General features: G+C 38.8%; 1 protein-coding gene across 1 annotated transcript in view; it reads right to left on the bottom strand.

The window, feature by feature from the left end:
* Positions 1 to 22,275, bottom strand: part of Pkhd1l1 (PKHD1 like 1) — a 142,033-nt gene that overhangs the window by 111,222 nt on the left and 8,536 nt on the right. Inside the window, exons 3-13 of the mRNA XM_035449642.1 lie at positions 21,235 to 21,379; positions 20,211 to 20,319; positions 17,918 to 17,975; positions 16,534 to 16,627; positions 12,937 to 12,990; positions 12,160 to 12,233; positions 11,200 to 11,242; positions 7,064 to 7,134; positions 4,482 to 4,592; positions 2,557 to 2,646; positions 1,089 to 1,357 (exon numbers count right to left, since the gene is read on the bottom strand). Coding sequence (XP_035305533.1) covers positions 1,089 to 1,357; positions 2,557 to 2,646; positions 4,482 to 4,592; positions 7,064 to 7,134; positions 11,200 to 11,242; positions 12,160 to 12,233; positions 12,937 to 12,990; positions 16,534 to 16,627; positions 17,918 to 17,975; positions 20,211 to 20,319; positions 21,235 to 21,379 — 1,118 coding nt within the window. The remainder of the gene's footprint in view (positions 1 to 1,088; positions 1,358 to 2,556; positions 2,647 to 4,481; positions 4,593 to 7,063; positions 7,135 to 11,199; positions 11,243 to 12,159; positions 12,234 to 12,936; positions 12,991 to 16,533; positions 16,628 to 17,917; positions 17,976 to 20,210; positions 20,320 to 21,234; positions 21,380 to 22,275) is intronic.

The raw sequence follows: 22,275 nt of genomic DNA on the forward strand, positions 1-22,275 counted from the left end.
AAGAAGGGTTTTATCATCCTTGGGTAGGAACTGTGTGGACAAGCTACAGAGCATTGGAATTCATAAACTGCAAAGAACCATCCAAGCCTATGTATCCAGAATAAGAAAATACCTAGTCAACAAACTGAGTACTGAGGTGTGATCTTAAAATTTGATTCACTATTTTCACATTCTTAAAACTGTCTTGAGACAATAGTCCATAATACTAAAACTTCCAATGAAAACTTGTATGCCATAGAGTATTTACTTATCCATGGGTGTAAAAAATCCGAAGTTTAAAAGTCATTAGTGGTGAGGTATAGAAGCTTAGTAATCCCTCCGAGTAGCATAGTCAGGAATTTAAAATGCCAATGAACAACAATTGTACTTATATAATGCTAATAAGAAACAGAAGATGACCATCAAAATGGGTTTTTGATTCTATCCTCGCCAAAACCCAAATACATATTTCAGCATTAAGACTGATTTTTATCTTATAACTGAGAAAATGCAGTAAGAGTTTTAAATTATTTTCTTTTTTTGTTTTTCGATTAAATTATTTTCAAATGTCCCTTATTTTGGTTATAATTCCTTCATAATAAAGAAAAGTTCCTGTGTGTGTGTGTGTGTGTGTGTGTGTGTGTGTGTGTGTGTGTGTGTTTCCCTTGGCAAAAGATTTTTTTTTTTTTGGTTTTTTTCGAGACAGGGTTTCTCTGTGTAGCTTTGGAGCCTATCCTGGCACTTGCTCTGGAGACCAGGCTGGCCTCAAACTCACAGAGATCCACCTGCCTCTGTCTCCCCAGTGCTGGGATTAAAGGCGTGCACCACCAATGCCCGGCTTTTCTTTCTTTTTCTTTTCTTTTTTTTTTTTTTTGGCAAAAGATTTGAATTAGAGAAATAATTTTCTTTCAGACTCTCAAGTTCCTACTACAATTTTTACAGTACTGAATCACATTTGTGTTAATATAGCAAGATCCTAATCTCACAAAACCATTTCTCACAAAGTCTGTAATATATCCACTAATTTCGATTAAAAAATAAGTGAAACTCATTAAAGCGATTATAATAGTGTTTTCATGCTACCCAATAGCATCTTGCAGGTTCCCTACCTTGTCCTCTGGGCGTCCGGTCTGGCTGAAATAAATGGCATAGCGGTCATCACCTCTGATATAAAATCTATAGACATCAGAATCTGGAGGCACCAAAAATCCACTGAAGCGTGCAACAAACGTGTCTTGTTCCATGGGCCAAACATAGGAGGCAGAATCTAGCCAGCTGGCACCCATGTACCCTGGGGTGTGTTCATTGTATTCAAATATCTCTTCAAGGTGTACTGGCCGGCTATTATTCCAAACCTCTAGCTTTAGGCCTCTTCCACCTAAATATAATGCCATAAATGAAATTGTTCATCAGAATAATGGTGCCATATGTCGATGGCCTATTTGGTGGTAGTTACTGAGGTCCTGTGTCAGTTCGTAGTTTTGGAGCATATATGTAAACAGTTACACACACCCTACACACACCTGATCCTAGAGACGGAGTGCTTGCTATTAGAGTCATATACTCTTTACTTGTTATGAATTGGTTTCCCTGAGTTGACATTTCCATCCATATTAAACATGGAAATGATAGTGTGGCCGATACCAATTTTAAACATGCTATGCCTAGCTAATTCTTTAGGTAAGATGACAACACGTAGCTATACTGTGTTGTTCAACTATATGGCTCATATTTCACATAGCAAAGTGCCAAGGCTTCAAAATTCAAACCATTTGATTACAAAAACAAACAAACAAACAAAAACTCAGCTTGATCATTTTCTGTAACAAAGTTATTCAGTAACGAGCTTGCAAAGCCTGTACTTGAAGTACAGATATTGGTGATTTAATATTTCTCTCAGTATTTGCTTTCCTTTGTTGTTGCTTTTTATTTAATTTAATTTTAATTTTAATTTGTTTTGTTTTTCAAGACAGGGTCTCTCTGTGTAGCCCTGGCTGTCCTGGAACTCACTCTGTAGACCAGGCTGGCCTCAAACTCACAGATATCTCCCTGCCTCTGCCTCCTGAGTACTTGGATTAAAGGCATGTGCCACCACCTCCTGACACTTACTGCTTTTTGAACATTGATTGTGTACTAAAATGTCACCTGCTTCTAGATTAGGTGTCAGCTGTCTACTGGGACAGCTTTCATGCAGCTATTTAAATATAAACATGCCTTGGGGTTGCAGAGTTGGCTCAGTTGATAGAGTGCCTGCTACAAAAATATCTGTGAACCTAGAAAATGTTTAGGACATTTTTTTTAAAGATTTTATTTATTATGTATACAACATTCTGCTTCCATGTTTATCTGCACACCAGAAGAGGGCACCAGATCTCATAACGGATGGTTGTGAGCCAACATGTGATTGCTGGGAATTGAACTCAGGACCTCTGGAAGAGCAGCCAGTGCTCTTAACCTCTGAGCCATCTCTCCAGCCCCGGTTTAGGACATTTTTAAACTAAGAATATGTCAATATAAGTTTTCAGAATATATTTCCTGCAGATACAGAAACTGACATTCTCCCTTATGCTAACTTACCTGGATATAAGGTTTTGAGGATCTCAGGTCTGGGGGGAGTCTTGCAGTATATAGTATTTTCTGTGACGTTCAAAATATCACAGGCTTGACCTATGGGAAAGCAAAATATAGAAATCTTACAAACAAGCCTTAGAATGTAAGCCACACCAGCCTATCTTGAAATGCTGTTCAAATCTTTATTAGATTTATTCATTTTATTTTATGTTTGCTTTGCCTTAGTGTATGTTTGTCTACCACATGCGTGCTTGGTGCCTGGGAGGGTCAGAAGAGGGCATCAGATTCCCTGGAACTGGGGCTATAGACGGCTGTGAATCCCCATGTAGGTGCTGGAAACTGAACCCACACCAGTTCACTGTGAGAGCATTAAGTGCTCTGAGCCCCGAAACATCTCTCCAGCCCTTGAAATGCTTTGTTTTGTTTTGTTTTTTGAGACAGGGTTTCTCTGTGTAGCTTTGGAGCCTATCCTGGCACTTGCTCTGGAGACCAGGCTGGCCTCGAACTCACAGAGATCCGCCTGCCTCTGTCTCCCGAGTGCTGGGATTAAAGGCGTGCGCCACCACTGCCTGGCATTGAAATGCTTTTTTAAAGAAAAAAAATGTATAACCAAATGACAGAACTGGGGCTTTCATGTCCTTCATGAAAGTCTTCGATAGGCTTGCCATTCACTAGTTGCTACTTCCACAAAAGAAAACTACTTCCTGGCAATATATCACAAGTCCAAGATAGAAAATGTCTTTGTTTTTGTGAAAAAATACGGAGGAAAGCTCATAAAACTACATGTAGGTATAATACATTTCACTTTGGGGTCCAAAGGGAAGCCTTCAATTTTGCTTTTCACTAATTGCCCATGCAAGAGTTTCCGACTCTGACAAGATAGAGGATCCCCGGCTCTCTTAGGTGGAAACTCGGTGCTTAATTCTAGTTCTTCAGCAATGGATAAATGGTACTTTTATAGGTAGACAGAGAACAAAACAAACAAGGGTCCCATGAGAACATTAGCACTTCTATGTAATCACACATGCACTTGGTAGAAGAGTCTGTATTTTATATCCCAACGTAGGTTTCACAGAAGGCCGATGCATGGTGAGTAGTTTTTGAAATAGTCTGCAAAAAAAAGTGAGGATGAGGAGAATAGGGAGGTATATCCTTGCAAGTTTCATTTGGTGGCCTGGAGTATTTAAATTTCAGACACACCATTTTGGCAGAGTCATAGACTGATTCCCTAAAAGGCAGCAAAAGCCTGGAAAGGAGGGTTACAGTAGGGAATGTATGTACCTCGTGCACGGGCACAAATCAAGTGAGGTGATGTCACTGTGACCCAGTAGGGGGAGTCCCGCCATGGCATTGACCTAAGCCCCCTTAATAGCTGTGTAGTTCCTTCTCCTGGGAGAGATCCAGAAGACAGTGGTGTGTCAAGGGACAATCAGGCCCCATGTGCCTTTAGCAAATCAATTAATGCTGATTTCATCACTAGTGCTTGAAGAATACGAGAAAAGGTGTAAGAGTATGCTCAAATAACAATTAAAGTCCCCCCATTATTAGTTGAAAGGTAACTGTGAATCAAGAAGGGTGTTTAAGAAATATCCCAGGGGGGGGACGGGACGGGGGGACGGGGGGGGGGGGGGGGGGCGGGGACCAGAAATTTCCCAGAGGGTGTCCTCAGCTGTAGTGAGGAATTGAAAGGTGGCAGCCAGGATGCTCTCTGATAAGGCACTTGGAGTCCAAATTCCAGTGGCTCAGGGTTGCAGGCAGGGAGTGGCTATAAACCCCCATAACCAGACATTTGGTTAAGATACCCAGTTTTAAGTAGATGATAACGATGGTGAAAAGGCAACTTTCCATGCAAATTCCCAAAGCACAGGCAGGGTGTGATCTTATAAAGCAGTGCAATAAAAAGTTAAAAGAAAAAGAAAAACAAAAACTACCTCCTACTAGAACTCTCACTGGGAGATCGGTCTGATCAAAGAACCGGCCATGTATTGTCAGCGCGGTGCCCCCCTGAGTGCTGCCTTTCGAAGGGGATGTCATCGTGACCTCTGAGGAAGCAAAGCACATTATGGGAAATGTCATAAATATCACACAGAAATCCAATATGCTGTCTTCTACAAAGCTTCCCATCTATTTCCCCTTCCCAGGGGGGAGCATGTATGTCTCTCTTCGGGTTCTCCTTGTTTCCTGGCTTATCTGGCCGTGCAGATTGCAGGCTGGTAAATCCTTTGCTCTATGTCTAAAATCCATATATGACTGAGTAGATACCATGTTTGTCTTTTTGTGACTGGGTTACCTCACCCAGGATGGCTTTTTCTAGTTCCATCCATTTGCCTGCGAATTTCAAGATGTCATTGGTTTTTTTGTTTTGTTTTGTTTTGGTCCCCCCCCCCCACACACACACACACTAAGTAGTACGCCATTGTGTAAATGTACATTTTCTTTATCCATTCTTTGGTTGAGAGACATCTCAGCCTAGATACAGGAGGGAGGTCCTGCCTCAAGTGATGTGACAGACTTTGTTGACTCCCTATGGGAAGTCTCACCCTCTCTGAGAAGTGTTGGTAGTGGGGGGTAGGGAGGAGGGGAGAGAGACGTGTAACTCTGATTGGTATGTAAAACAAGATTTTTTTTTTTAATTCACTACAAAATTCACCATCTCCAGCAAAAGAAAGCTTGAGTGCACCTAAGGTGATTGCCCACGTGTGAATTCAGGCTTTCCGTGACTGGGTCCAGCAAAGAGGCTGTTAACACAGCTTTCACAAAGTCCTTTAACAGGCATGAGGAGTGACTGGTACTAAGAAGACAGTGGCCCTGGGAAGGTTGAGAATGTAGAGAAACCCTGAGTTGAGCACATCCAGCACTCAAAGAAACCAGGAAGAATTACAGTAAAAGCGCCTCTCTTTGTACAGGATTTTGAAGAACCCCTATTTATAGAACAACACTGTGGTTTGGCAGGGTGTTGTTATATAACCCTGGAGGGCTTACAGCTCAGTCAGTATGTAGCCAAGGCTGACAGGGATCTCACTGCAAAGCTCCTGCCCCAGCCTCCCAAGTGTTAGAATCACAGGCAGGAGCTGTTTCTGCCTTAGGACTGGCATTTGATATTGTCTCAAAAAAGAAATGCATTTAACAATGGTATTTCTTTTTGGTAAATGCATTTAACGATGGTACTCCTTTTTGGTATGGAGAAGATTTAGCTGTATTATTAAAACAGCCCAGTCCAAGATATATGGTAAACCATCACTAATTGGTTTCATAAGTACTTTTCTTCTTGTATTTACATATAATCTGTGACATTTAACATGATCAAATCAATAGGAGGATATCTTATTAACTTCAATCTTACTAAACTAACCTCAATCACAGTTCTATATATTAGTATTGCATGTGAATTTTACACCAAAAATTTTGAAGGACAAGTCAAGATTTCCCACAGCCAACTGATTTGAACACTGTTGCCCCATTTTAAAAAATAACTTATTTCTTTTTATTTTTTTTGTATATAGATAGGTGTTTTGCCTGCAAGTATTCTGAATTTTTGGGAATCAGATCCTCTCGAACAGGAGTTACAGACAGTTGTGAGCTGTCATGTGGGTGCTAGGGAATTGAGCCTGGCTCCTCTGGAAGAGCAGCTAGTGCTCTTAACCACTGAGCTGCCTCCCTAACCCCTAAGTCTGTCATATTTTTAGTACCCTTGGAATCTTAGCCTGTCCTTTGGTTCCTCCTGGTCTAGGAAGGACAGTTCTTCCAGCAGACTTGATACTTGCCTCTGGTACTCTCCTCGGGAGTAGGTTAACTTGAGGTTACTTTAAAATAATTAAATAAAATGAAAGTCTGCTAATGGATTTTTGTGGACCAGCCTGAGAGCCCAAACCTGGGAATACTGGCATGTGGCTGAAATTGAGAGATTATTATCCCTTAACTTGACAACAGACACTGGGGTGTGTGTTTTTCAGCACCCTCCCTGCTAGAGTGATAAGCTTTTTTTTTAAGTAAAATTTTTATTTAAATTAGAAACAAGCTTGTTTTACAGGTCAATCCCAGTTCACTCTCTCTCCCCTCCTCCCCTGCCCCCCACCAATCTCCTGTCCCAACCCCTTTCTGCTCCCCAGGGAGGGTGAGGGTTTCCATGGGGGATCTTCAAAGTCTGTCATATCATTTGAATCAGGGCCTAGGCCCTCCCCCGTGTGTCTAGGCTGAGAGAGCATCCCTCTATGTGGAGTGGGCTTCCAAAGTCCATTCGTGTGCTAGGGATAAGTACTGATCTACTACCAGAGGCCCCATAGATTACCCAGACTTCCAAACTGTCACACACAATCAGGGGGTCTGGAAGAGTCCTATGCTGCTTTCCCAGCCATCACTCTGGGGTCTGTAAGCTTTCAACCTTACACTAAGAATAACTTTGAGGGGTTCTAGCTTCTTGCCATGCCTTCAATTACATTCATGAATTTGGATGGATGGACTGAAGTGTGTAATACCTCTCACACAAAACGGGGGTGGGGGGGATGTCACATACCTGCATACGTCTGAAACATTGAAATTTTATTGAGAGATGAAACAAAATATGTCATTTTCTCTGGGAAACTCCTGTTGAGAAAAAAATAAAAGGAAAAGTTCTTTTTGTTTTAAAAACCACCTTTACTGAAGGACTTGGTTACTCCAATCGGTTGCTACAGGGATAGAAATTAGGGCACAGCCTGCAAGGTCGAATTGCAGAACCATTGAGGAAGACAATAGAATGCCCCACATTCTCAAGTGCTTGTTGGTTATGCGTGTATATAGATGGCTGAGAACTTACTAAACTGTGCACTCCAGCTATCTACCTTTTATTATATTCAAATATTTCTTAATAAAGTCCACTTTAGGATTTTTTTTTTTTTTTTGCAAAAGGATTAAAAACAGAACCCAGCAGGAACACACCTCACCGTCTGTTGTCAAGTTAAGGGATAAAAATCTCTCAATTTCAACCACATGCCAGTATTCTCAGGTTTGGGCTCTCAGGGTGGTCCGCAAAAATCCCTTAGCCGACTTTCATTTTATTTATTTAATTATTTTAAAGTAACTTCAAATTAAACTACTCCTGAGTTCCACTTGCCATCCACACAGCCCCTTTGCTCAGCGTCTCCCGGGGTCCCAGAGCCCTGAGTTACAAGTTTATTGTGTCATCTGATTGTCACATAAACTACGTGAGGGAGATAAACATCAAAGAATTAACCTAGTCAAGGATACAGAGCCAGGAAGTGGCAGAATCAGAACCATCGCCCAGGCTCCTTGTACCCAGAGCCCAGCTCCTAACCGGACACTACATAGTATTCCCAGCTAGCCTACTCCTTTGAGTGATAGCAAAAAAACGAGGTTTACATTATCCTTCCCAAGCACAGGCCTCTCATATTTGTATATATTTTTGATAAACAGTTAAAGTCCATCACCTAGCAGGTTGAAAAAGAAAAGAATCCTGAAAATTAATAGTGAGTGGTATCATAATTATTTCGATGAAGTCCTGACTATAAAATATTAAGACATTCAAACCATAACTTAAGAGTCAAACGCAACGAGCATAATCGTAACACACTCAACTAGTCTCTAGGATATGGAAGTCGTGTGGCTGTGGCTGAGACCAACAGCCAGCTCTGCTATCAATCTAACCCAGGCTTTTCAATGTGCTTTTTAACACTAAAGCATCTAGGAAAATACTTTCTGTTAAATTGGTTGCTTAAGGAGACCATCTTAATTTGTCTGTTTTCATGTATAAGCTTTTCGGTTGGTTCCCCTGATTTGAAAGCATGCCAGCATCAATAACGCTGTGCCCGGCCCAGACACTGCATCTCAACCATTAATAAATGCTTCTGAAGTTAACTGGAAAATTGCCTCCTGAAATAAAATTGGAATGTAATTTATTGTGGATGACACTGAGGTGATTCCCGCTAATTTATTGATAATGGCTGGGCATTTCTCAATTAAGACAGCCTCATCTGAACCTTATCAGTTTGGAGCAGCTGTTGTTTGAACTCGGGGAGACACAGCATCAAAGGTTGGACACTGTAAGAAATGCAGAAAGACCTTTAATTGTTTTGTTTGAGATGCAGGGGTGCTCTTAAAACTTGTAACATGCAAATTTTATAATTTATAAAATGATTTAACACTTTTTAATAATACCATGTCATTTTAAACCTCGGATTTCTAGGTGGCAAATGTCACATTTTAATAGTTACCTTAAATTCCTAATACTATTATATACAGAAACACACTTTTCAAAGTTTTATGTCATTAACGTAAAAATATGAGCCGTAGGCTTTCTTTGTCCTTTCTTTTTTCTTCCTTCCTTCCTTCCTTCCTTCCTTCCTTCCTTCCTTTCTTTCTTTCTTTCTTTCTTTCTTTCTTTCTTTCTATTATTTTGAGGCCAGGTGGTGTTTTGTAGCCCTGGTTGTGTGGCATTAACTATGTAGCCCAGGCTATCCTTGAATTAGGTAAATCTCTTTCTCAGCCTCTCAAGCACTGGGTTTGCAGGTGTGCCCATGCCCAGCTAGTCACTAGCTTTAAAAAGAATGAAAATGAAATTAGAAATGGAGACCACATAATTAACAGTTTAATGGAGTATTCTTGTCAATATCATATGTCAATTTGCAAGCTTCACAAATTATTTTTTTGAAACAGGGTTTTATTTCACAATGCAGACCAGATTGGAATTCATTATGCAGCCCAGTTGGCTCTCAAAGTTATTACAATCCACCTGTCTCAGCATCTTGATGCTGAGGTTACAGGTATGAGCTTTCCTGAGCAGCCTTTGCTGGGTTTTCAGATGGACTCTGAGTCTGCGGCTGCAGAAGCCTGATTTATGTACATTGTACAATCCTATTCAGCCTGGATCACTCAAACCATTTACTTTAGAGTAATTGCTTCTCTGAGAGATGTGTGATGGATTTGACAATTAATACTTTTTTATAGAGACTCGGCAGCAAGAATTCATTTTATTTCATCTTAGAGAGAAGGAGATGGAGAGCCTAAAAGAATTCTAGGTGGTTCTAGAAATCATTTAAAAGTCAGCACTGTTTTATAAACTCTTGGGTAAAATTCTACTGCCTAATTTACAAATCCTTTGGACATCGGTCTGTTCCTACGGAGAGTAGCTATTAAGTCACATTGAACTCTAAGGTATTCACCTTGAATAATTTTCAAGGATGTTTTCTAATGCATTTTACGTATCTTCTACCCTGATTTGTTCTGGAATTATATTCATTTTCGTGTTTCTCTTCCAACCCACATTGATCTATAACAAAGCATCCGGCTCAAGCATCATTTTGTTATAAAATGTTTGTTTCTATGTGTTTGGGACTAAATGATCTCCAAAAACAATGTTAGCAGACCTTGACCTAATTGTAACTGCAGCTCCATGCAGGGAGGGTCCAACTCTGAATCCCTCCCTCAGCCTGTGATACTGTCACGGACAGGAATGACACCATCTGCTTTCATCGCCCTGCTGTCATTAATTCCACACTTTTAACCACCCCAGCCCTTCTTCAATCACTAAAAGAAATCAATAGGCCTATCTACTATTGATTTTATTAGTATCAGATGCTGAATAGCGTGATGCATTTGGATGTCTGTCAACTAGCTCGTTTTCTCAAGGAAAGACATTATGACATTTGGAGCAAAGCAATTCCTTGAAGTCTGATGCATCATGGTCTTGCTCACAAGAGTCATTAGCACTCACAGTTTTACTGACAGTCAGAAAATGCTGCCCCAACACACAACTTCAAATGTTCCCAAGAGCGCATTAGTCCTGCTTGGTAAGACTCTGAGGTCGGAATTTTAGAGAGTGGTAAGACACACTACTGAAGGCTGAACCCCTCCCTCAGTCACGGCAGAGTGCTGAGATGATATGACCAGGGCATGGACTTAGCGTGAATTGGCTGGTTCTCATCACCAGATGTGTCTGATGATCTATTCAATATTCATCTCATTTTTTCCAGTGAGAAATGGGGTGAAAGACAGACCGCTTTATAGGTTATTTGGAAGATGAAACTAGATTGCATAGGTAACACCCCTAATACCATGCTTGCCACTGTTTTATCACTGTATGTAACAAGAGCTTGCAACACAATGAGATGTACACATTCTTATTTTTCTATAGATATATGAAGGTATCATTACTGAAATATGGGAATAGGAAATTTGGATATAAATTCTGGTTTTCCTCAAAGGCACAGTTCTATATTATTAGTAGTGGCACTAAGACACAGTCTTGAAACTTTATCACCATCTCAACATTCTGAGTATGGATATATTAAGGAAAATATCAGGTAACATTAATCCATGAGGCTTTGTCATGAATGCAAAACAAATTTTAGTTTTGTTCTGAAAAGAATGACAATTAAAACAGAAGAGGATCAAGACATAAAGTAACACTCTTTCCAGACCATAATTACACTGTCCCTTTTCATCATTTTTATAAGTTAGATTCCCAATAATAGAAAGGGAATTTTTATGAGTCACAAGTTATAAGTGAGCAGGAGTTATGGACTCTTTAAATGTAAATTTTGGTGAAGAAAATGACTAATCCTTTAATCTCTACATCAATAGAGCAAAGTAAATAGATACTTTACTTATCCATTTGAATAAATTATGAAAATTATTATTTACAGAATGGCCTACCTTCCATAATCACTGTCTAAGATGAAGCTGACATTGTGATGACCTGGAATTGATTAAAATACACAATCAATTAAATTCTCAATCAGAAGACAACAATAACTCTAAATTAAAAGGCTGATTAAAATTTAGAGAAATTTATAAAAAAATACTTGACCTGTAAATCCCCAATGCAGTGAAAATCGAACTATTTTAAAAGTATGTACAAAATATGATTACAAAGGATGAATGGTAAGAGATGCACACATATGCATATATGTGTGCAGACCTAAGTCCTTACATCCATTCAGAAGCTATGGAATAGTTTGGGGCTTTGGCCAGTAGGAACAGATACAATGAAAACAAAGTTCATGTCCTTCTAACACAACACATTATCTCCGTCAAAAGCAATAACACAGAGAACTAACCTTTGTGATAAGGTTATCACAGAAAAAAAAACGGAGGTTTGAGAAGGGAAAACGGGTCTGAGGAATAGTTCCTGGCCAACACTTTTATCTGAAATGTTCAGGCTAGAATGTTTACATGGGGCCTGAGACAGGAGGGGGGAAGTTCACTCAGGAATTAAAAGCTGTGTTATGGGAGGTAGAGAGAGAGAGTCAGGAGACCGGAATGGAGTGGCTATGATATAACACATTCTAGAAATGCATGAAAAGTCATGTGAAACTCTTATGAATAGCTAATTTGTGCTAATAAAACCTTAAGGAATTAAAAGATCCATATATTTGGAGTGTGAGGGGGGAGGAAGTTGCTAAATTAATGAATAAAAATACAGCAGCAGAATTAGTCATGGATCCTCTGACAGGGGAGAGACAGTAAAGACAGAAAACACTAGTTACATCACATGCAAACCTTAGGAAAATAAAAACAAAGTTATGGGTTTGAGGGGAAAACAACCTGGGGAATGTCTAGGAGAAAATAAACCAAGGAAGATCCAGGCTCGGACAAGAGGAGATCAGCACTTACCAATGTAAGTCCCAGTCGTCTTACATGTCACAGACCCTATATCTCCATTGGGCTGGTCGAGTCTTAGACCATACCTAGCAAAGCAAACACACTTGCGTCAAAGTTCGTATTGACTATTTAGATACCATTACTCCCTAAAACATAGCATTACTTCACAGCCCAGGCCCAGATGGCAGCTATTGCTTCAACTAAAAGTTTCAAGAAAATCAATCATTTCTCAGGCTTTATGGAAGCTATTTCAATCAAATCCATTTATCAGAGAAATAGCTTGTGATTTATGTTGGTATCTTTGTTAATGTTACTTTTTATTTTTATTTATTTATTTTTATTTTATTTTTGGTTTTTCGAGACAGGGTATCTCTGTATAGCTTTGGAGCCTTTCCTGGCACTTGCTCTGGAGACCAGGCTGGTCTCGAACTCACACAGATCCGCCTGTCTCTGCCTCCCCAGTGCTGGGATTAAAGGCATGTGCCACCAACGCCCGGCATGTTAATGTTACTTTTTAAAGAGTTTGCAATGCTATTAAGTGAAAAAATGGTTTTATAAAGTTATTTCTACTAAGAAATAACTTTATGTACATAAGAACCCTGAATATTATACTACATTAACAAAATATAGATATGTATAAGGAAGAAGCCAGTTACATAAATGAATGCTACTCTACTACATGCAAGATAATTATTATAACATATAGTTATGCATCGTTGCTAATGATTACCACTTAAGATTATTATATCCATGTGAATTTTTATTTTAAAAATTATTTTAATTACTTACAAGTCATCAGAATGTGGATGGAGGAGTTCACAGGGCATTCCTCCAATATAAACTCTGTATATAGGAAAAAACCAAGTCATATTTAATAAAATTCTCTTTTACCAACTCAATGGCTATCTTATTTTCCCCCTCAGTCACTCTTTACACATCTTCTCATCATCACTGTGTCCGCTCTTGCTCTTGGCATTGGGACACATCTGTGAATGTGAGACTTTTGCGACAGACACTTTTTCTGGGAAAAATCACTAAACGTGATAATCGCACTTTCAGTATAAATTAAGCATGAAACAAAATGTGGACTTATCCACTGAAAGTTTAATCAAGTCAAATAACATATATTTTTGTAAGTTTAATGTGTAGGAATTAAACACCAGAACGCTCGATGTCATCACCAAATGCTTTGGAGGCTCCCAGTTGACAAGTATTTTGTGATGCCAGAATTTATCATTTGTAGCATGAGAACACACCACCCAGCTTCTGTGAACTGAATTCCAAGCTACATAGAGATGTGAACTATAAAAAAAAAAAAAATCATGACTTCTTTAGAAGGAAATTCTCGTGTTTTAAATGTCCTTTTGTAAACAGTCCTTTTTCTCGTTTTCCTAAATCAAAACATATTTAGATTTTCCCACTCTCCTTCCTCCCTCAGACCCATCCTGTGTTACTATTCCCCCTGCTCCCTTTCAAATTTATGACAACTTTGTTGTTGTTACATATATGTGTAAATTCATAAATATACTGCATTTAACCATAATATTGGATTTTTTTTTGTTTTTTTTTTCATTCAATTTTGCCAGAATCATTTATTAAAGACTCTGTCTTTGTACAATGTATGTATTTTTCTTTTTTTTTTAATTTTAGAAGCACTCTTATTTACATATCCATCTCCTCATTCCCTGGCCCTCCCCTCCTCCCCACCAACCCCCCAATCTATCTCCACCCTCTCTGTGTGTCTGTGTGTGTGTCTGTGTGTGTGTGTGTGTGTGTGTGTGTGTGTGTGTGTGTGTGTGTGTGTGTGTATGTATAGTGTATATAATATCTACAAAAAAGAAAGGATTGAGATAAGTTCACACATGCTACAGGGAAACATTCCATGACAGCAAAGGTCAGCAAAGGTCTCCAATCCAAAACGTGACGCTGTTATTGGACTAGCCCACATCTGGCACATAGCTGGTAAATAGAGCAAGCAATACTAAAGTGGTAGTGAGGCTTTCCATGGGGGACAGTCAAAGTCTGTCACATCATTTGGGGGAGGGCCTAGACCCTCCTTGCTGTATCTGGGCTGCAACAGTATCCCTCATATGGAATGGGCTCCCGAAGTCCTTTTGTGCTCTAGGGATAAAGACTGGCTCCACTGTCAGAGGTCCCATAGACTGTCTTGGCCTCAAAGGAAATTGAGCTTTGTCAAATCAAATTCTCCTTTTAACCTTCTGCCTTATTCCAACTAAATAATAAATTTAGCAGCTAACAGAGGCTCTTGTTAGATATAGTTAACCATTGTGATCATGCTATAATTCAATAATTATTACTCTCCCTTTTTTTTTCCCATTTGAAGATGAAGAAACGGAAGCAAAGATATGAAGTAGCTGGTCCACGTCTAGCTAGTTGAGAGGGTACAGTAAGAATTCAAACCCAAGTTTCCGTGTTTCTCACATGTGCTAATTCCCCTGACCAAAAAAATGTATGTGTCTAAAATAGCACTATATATATATATATATATATATAGTGAATTTTCCTTATTGAAACTTCTAGACCAAAAACCTGTGAACTTCATATGCAGGCCAGTTTGGGAAATTTGTCTGAAAGGACAAAGGACAAGGCCTGACAAGTAGGTCTCCTGACTTTGTTCCCAGTGCACAGGCCCTTTGCAACTCAGGTAGCATAAGTGTCTCGGGAGCCTCAGTGTCATTATTAACAAGGTGCAGATGAGATCACTGGGTGTTTAAGAATCCTCATCCTCTTAGTAGATGAAAGGTCCCTACACTTGCCTGTAACCTCTCAAGATTTCTAGGCTACAAGGGTTGGGTAGCTTGAGCTCTGAGGCCCCTTCTGAATGATTTCATAAAACAGGTTTCATTGACTTCCTGGCATGGCCCAAAATATCAATTCTAATGGTAGGGAGAAGAATCTCTTTTTTTCAAAATTAAGTTTGTTAATTATTGTGTATGATGTCATATATGAGGCTCTCTGCACAGGCTGAGACTTGAATACTTACATGTGGAGGTCAAAGTTCCACCATGGGCTCTGAGGATCAAACTCAGACAGATAGGCTTCTTTTCGAACACTTTGACCTGCCGAGCCAATTTGCTGGCTCACAGTCTCCTTTTGAAGCTTAGAGCTTCCATTCTTAAAATCATTATAGGCAAAGGTAAGTGAGAAAATTCTGTCTAGTAGCTGTAACACAAGCCATTCACAACACTCAATTATATGGGAGCCGATAGTCTTTACTTACACTAAGTTGTGCACGTAAAATATTTCTCTTGTGCCTATTTTCCTATGTACAGAGATCCATCAGAAACTATTGTAAAACATCATATACTACCCTGATTTAATTGAGAGTTCTGGCTCACAATATATCAGGCTGATTTCATTTAGTACAAATCTTTGCACTGCTTGTTTAGAAAACCAGATGTGTGAAAGCGCGATCTATATTCTTTTTAGTATTTAACAAGTCTTTTAACTGCTGTACAAATTGTAGATTGAGTTTATCCATTCATCTGTATAATACAAGCATTCAGTAGGCAAGAAGCACCCTGAAATCAATAGTGTGGTATCCACACTTCCTTAGGTAGGAGACAGATACCTTTCTGTCTTTCAGAAAGGGTTGAGAGACTGGAGAGATGGCTCAAAGGTTAAGAACATTGAATGCTCTTCCAGAGGTCCTGAGTTCAATTCCCAGCAACCACATGGTGGCTCACAACTATCTGTAATGAGATCTGGTGCCCTCTGCTGGCCTTCAGGCATACTTGCAGGTGGAATACCGTATATGTGTATGTATATGTATAGTGTATATAATATCTACAAAAAAAGAAAGGATTGAGATAAGCTCACACATGCTACAGGGAAACATTTCATGACAGCAAAGGTCAGCGAAGGTCTCCAATCCAAAACGTGACGCTGTTATTGGACTAGCCCACATCTGGCACATAGCTGGTAAATAGAGCAAGCAAGACTAAAGCCCTGGCTGTTCACCATCTGTTGGCCGTGCCTACTTCCTCAACTCTCCCCTCTGTCACACTGCAGTAGAAGGGTGTAGATTTGTGTTAGAAGCTTACAAACCTTGGCTGAGCTATGCCTTCCAGGCCTCGGATATGTCCACGTGAATGAAATGTGGCTGGATAAGGAATAAGGTTGTCTATCAATGAAGTTTCGTGGCTATAACCTGATTATTACTGGCTTTGCCTTCACAGGAAAGGGAGTGATATCAGACAAGAAAAGAAGGAATCAACTCTAATCTGGTTTTCTTCCTCTTTGACTGAAACCCCGACCAGTTCCAGCCAATGGCAGTCGGCTTTTATACCTCGAAGACTCTACTACTTTTATGGTATCATATTTAAGCTATAAGAATATTGTAATATTTCCACAATAAAAGATTACCTCAAAATCCTGACATTTCTTCCATTTGAGCTCAACGCAGTGTTACTTCCGTAGACGTCAGTGAAGAGCCTGCCTTGAATTGTTATCAATGTCCCTGAAAGCAAAACAAGCCAAGTCCTCAAATTCATTCTGCTTGAGAATATCTATCTGTACATTTCATTCCAAAACACCATTAGATTTTCCCATAAAACCAGAATCCAGACACCTATACTGATTGTTCAATGCTATTTTCCAGAATGGTTTTGAAATAGCTCAAGATACAATAAAACATGAATGAACACCACTGAAGACTCAAAGATTAATGTGCTATAAAATGAATAACAGTATGAAATCCTTAATAAATTTAGCTTGAGCCAATACTTAACTTACTTGAAAAGAAAGAAGTTCCACTTATTCCAACGGTTAAAAAAATGTAACTTAAATGAAAAACAATATAAAAATGAAATTAAAAAAAAAACTCCTGAAAACTAGATGGAAGTATTACATCATATTTATATAGTCAGGATGTTATGGTCTTGCCCAGAATAAACAGGAAGAAAAAAGAGATATTAGAATCTACACATTGAATGAAGAAAATTACTTCACAGAAAACTATTAATGAAAGTTTAAGGGAAATTATAAATTCAAAATATATTTCCTACATATATGACAAATTTGAACATTTAACATCATTGAGACAAAGAATTCCTAGTATAAAAAAACATGACTCCCATTAAATTAAGGCAAGAAGCTGGAGTGGGGTTCACACAGGGGATTCTAACACTTGGCAAACAGAAACAGAAGAATGGCTGTAAATTCAGGCCCAGACTGCTCTGCAAAGTGAGTTTCAGGTCAACCAGGGGTACATAACAAGTTCTTGAGTCAATTTATTTAAAAAGCCAAAATAAATGAACAACATTTAAAAGGAGACAATTAAAAATAAACCTTAGAACAATTTGGTGGCATACATCAGAAAAGGAGGAAGTTTTATAACAAGTTATTATTTTTTAAATCAACCTTTTTGAAACAAACTCTCACTGTATGTCACCTAACTCTCGCCTTCATCTCCTGAGTTTTGGAGTTATAGGTATATGATACCATGCCTGTCACAAAATTCTTGACAACAATTAGGACTTCCGTTAGGCCAGGCTGAAGAAAAGAGCCTTCTCACATATAAACAAGACTATAAACTGTTAAGATCATGTTATCACGATGAACACTAGCTAAATCTCTGACAAGGAAAAAACATTAGTGATTAAGATTCACCCTTCAAAAATAATTTTTAAAATTAGTCATTATTTTTATAATCAGAAAACTAATATTTATAAATTAAATATACTTCTATATGCTAAAAATAAATCAATTGCCACAAATCCCAAAACATTTCAAGTGCCACAGAACAGACCTGGAGTCCCAGACAAAGGTGTGATGCTCCTTATTGTTGGGGTTCTGAAACTTTTTGCCTGTAAAATATTAGTAAACATGTCAATTACCAAGCCTTCCTCTATTTTGATACTAATTTCAGGATTCTGTTTTTTGTATCATTTGTATTTCCATAATCTGACGGTCAAGATAGTTTTTCAGATTTAAAAAAAAAAAATGAAGTTTAGATGAAATCTACAGAGACAGGTGAACCAAACTCATGGAAACTCATGAACTCTAGACTGACAGCTGTGGAGCACCCATGGGACCTAACTAGGCCCTCTGCATGTGGGAGACAGTTGTGTAGCTGGGTCTAACTGAGGGGCCCTTGACCACAGGACCAGTGTCTGTGCCTGGTACATGAGCTAGCTTCTTGGAGACCATTCCGTATGGTGGGATGCCATGCTCAGCCTTAGTGAAGGGGGAAGGGGCTTGGTCCTGCTCTAACTTAATGGGCCAGGCCTTGTTGACTCCCCATGGGAGCCCTTACCTATTGGGAAGAGTGGATGGGGAAAGGGCTGAAGGGGGAGGTGAGGCAGAGCAGGAGGAGGTGTGGGAGAGAGAACTGTGGTTGGAATGCAAAATGAAATTAAAAAACTAAACTTAAAAACAGAAAATTAAGTTTAGGACATTTTCTGTTCTATTTTTTTTTCCCAAGATCTTTTCTTCTGTGAAAACTGTTTTGCGTTTCATGACATCTGCAGTCTGGAATTTTAAAAGTCAACCGTCCCTTTGTAAGCAGTGAAAGCAGTAAAGACTTTCAGGAGTGGATGAAATGCATCTTTAAGACCTGCTTTTGATTAGTCTTCTCAAGAAAAATAAGTAGCAAAGTATATTTCAAAACATAAAAATGAAGAGTAGGAAAATCTCAGCAAGGCTTAATCACTATGCAAATGATAATATTCTTGAGCAATACAGTGCAAATTCTTAATTACAGGAAGGTCATCAGTGTGGCAGAAACTCCAATACCCATGACAAAAGCCCCCGAAGGCACTTGTATTCCAATCTGTGAGTACATCCGGGTGTACACAGATGTCTACAAGTAGACTGAAGACTTCAAAGTAGCTGGCCTTGAAATGACATTGGGAGCCAAGTGAGAGAGATGTAACGAAGGATTAGGCTGCCATTTCTGGTTTTGAGACAAAGAGAGATGAACAGGAAGGAGCTAAGGGATGTGGGTAGCATCCAGCAGCAAGAAAACTCAGGGAAACATGTCCTCTCTCTAGAGTCTCTGAAAAGAAAACAGCCCCTCATAGACACCTTGCCAACTTAGACCCGAATCAGACTTCCAATCTACAGAGCTATGGGATAGGCTGCTTGCATAGCAAGCCACTGTTAGGATGATTTGTTGCAGCAACAAATTAGAAACAAATACCTTCTTTTCAGACATGCTGGAGTACGTGCATGAAGGGGCCCAAATTGATATTTAAGCTCAACCACCTACTAGTCATGGGATTATGTGTAAGTAATGAAAGTCTTCCAAGAATCAGTTTCATAGATAATAATATGAGCATCCAAAAATGAGATTGGTGTATAATCTAAAAGCTAACAATCACTAAATACTTAGAACACTACCAGACAAACAGTAAATAACACATTGATCATTAGGAACAATCACTCAAATAACATGTTCATTTCTTTTTGCAAAGCAAAGTGAGAGATAGCTGATAAAAAAAGACAAATACTAGCATGTGATAAAAGTTAATATTGATTACGGAAAGACCAATGCTAATGGACAAAATTGATCATCGTAAGTAGCACTGGGACATCTTGGTATTTAATAATGAACAACTTGAAACCTAAGTGGAATTTTAAAGAATGACAACATTTGGAGAAACATACTCTCATAAATACCATTATTTATAAAAACTTAAATTGGAGGGGTGAGTGCGTTCCTTTAGGCTCATTACATCAGCAATAATATAGAAGGAAGAATCGTTAACATTACCACGTAAAATGGAGGGGTGACTCCCTTGTAAGAGAGAAAGAAGAAAGTCAAACCAATAGCAGAATTTCAAAGGAGGGGAAATAAATGATGAACAGGAAAAAGAGTTGAGGGTGTGAGCATTTAATTCATTGATAAAGGCGATAGAAACAAAGCATCAGTGAAACGGGCTCAGTTACTACGGAAGTCAATTAAAATGGAAAATTACATTTTGCTACTTGTTAATACATCTTTTAATGTGGAGGTGGATAGCGATCTATAAAACTAAAAACGTTCAGTTTTGTCAGAAAAGCGTAAACGCAATTATTGGCCATGGAAAGATCCTACTTACACTGAAGCTGCATGCCCGGCTGCTGGTGAGGCCTTTGCAAGTGTTCTTTTCTGCAATAGGCACGCCATCCACACTGACTCGAACAGTGTAGGTATCTTCTGGCATTGCTCTGAAAATAAATGAGATACACGGTGACTTCTTTCAGCCTACGGTGATAATGAAAACTACTGCTCCAGTCTGCAAAGTTGCTGAAATAAAACCTCGAGTCACAACTGACTACTGCAAGATCCACTTTTATATCATGAATAGAATTTCACTCTAAACCACCCTGTATAGCCAATTACCATAGCATATAACACATGCTCATTGTGGGTAGGCATATGAGTTTGTATCAAAAAGTAAAGTAAGTGGTACCACATCCAGCAATGCCAATCACACAAAGTGTGCCGCCTGGGTACACTCGGTAGTCACCTTGTGCCGTGCATTTCAAAAGCTGTGGATAAGGTCTCCCTTAAAAGTTCCTACAGCCCGCAAACAGGCGGCAAGCCTAATGCAGATAAAACCCTTCAGAACACGGGCTTACGTCGGCATTAGAAGTTGCATTTTAAAATGCTTTAAAATTTCCCCTAAAGTCAATTTGAGGTGACAGCAAAGAACTTGAAATGTCACCACACGAAATGATCATCTTTAATCATGTTAAATATAGGAATATTTGAATAAGTCGATTAAACTGAATAGGAGAGCATGATATGGATATTTTGGGACATACCATTACTGATTACAAATAGCAGCCATTCATTTCTTGGAAGTGTTCAATAATGATAAAAATGATAGCGTCAATAACTCTACTAGAATGAGTGTAGAGTTTAAATTTATGATGCCATCATGTATAAAGAGCATTATTATTGACCATAATAAAGGCATAAACTAATTTCATATCACCATTATGAAATCAAATCGAATGACTGGTAACCAGAACTGCTACCTGTAATGGGCAGAGTGATCAAACTGTTAAAACACCAATCTACATGACTGCTTTCTGACATGATGAAAATACCGTTATTAAAGGCGCGTCTAAACAGACCTGGTATAACATGTAATTTGAGTTGAATGACTTGAATCTTTTTCCACATCACAAGTAATTGACTGCAAAGACGAAACTAACTGGACATGGTTTCCCAATGCAGGATTGTCAGCTCCATAGTTGAACTGATTTGCTTGAGAGAAACCTGCAGAAGAAAACTGTTATTAATGACATTCTCTTTCTTGAGCTCTAACAATTAAAACCCAGTATTGAACCTTTCATCAAATAATAATGAGCAGTATGGGAAGAAGTCAAATTTATTTCATATTTATCCCCATGGTCATACTCTGAGAGCATAAATATTGATCTTGAATTAACTTATTCATGAAAATTTTTGTTAAATACACATAAGATGGAGAGAGATGGAGAGAGAGAGAGAGAGAGAGAGAGAGAGAGAGAGAGAAAAGAGAGCACAAGAGATCATACTTTCTTTCATTTATATTCTCTACAATCCTATATAAGGATGCTTCCCGTGGGCATGTACTATCAGGCTCCAATGTTCTACTTAATTTCATTAGAGACGCCATTTGAGGCAACAAAGATGTGTGGGAACTTTGAGAAAGAAGAAATAAACCAAATAATAAATAAAACCAAATAAATAAATAAATAAAATAAGAAGAGTATGTAAAGCTAACTCCTTTTAAAGGACTGAGTAGAGACTATTTCTTATACCAAATAAAACTTCTATGCCTTACACTTCCTTTTCTTTCTTTGTTTTTCTTTTCTTTTTTAATGACGAGTATCATACATTCCCAGACTGGCCTTGAACTCCTGATTCCCACTATAGATGCCTCCCACCCTTATCCAGTGCTGCAAGCTAACAAGGTTACGCCACCTTCATCTCTCTGTTGTCAGAAGTCTTAATTGCCTTATCTTTAGTGAATTATATTGCTGCAGTTACCCTTTGACAGTTATCCTTAGATCGGGGAGCCAAGAGATACATCCCCCAAATACCATAAATTCCAGATACACTCCTCCTTGATATCATGAAGGAAAACACCATTATTTCTCTGTGATAAGCAGAATGAATTGCCTTTACCA

This window comes from Cricetulus griseus, chromosome 10 (assembly GCF_003668045.3).
Source record: "Cricetulus griseus strain 17A/GY chromosome 10, alternate assembly CriGri-PICRH-1.0, whole genome shotgun sequence".
NCBI lineage: Eukaryota > Metazoa > Chordata > Mammalia > Rodentia > Cricetidae > Cricetulus > Cricetulus griseus.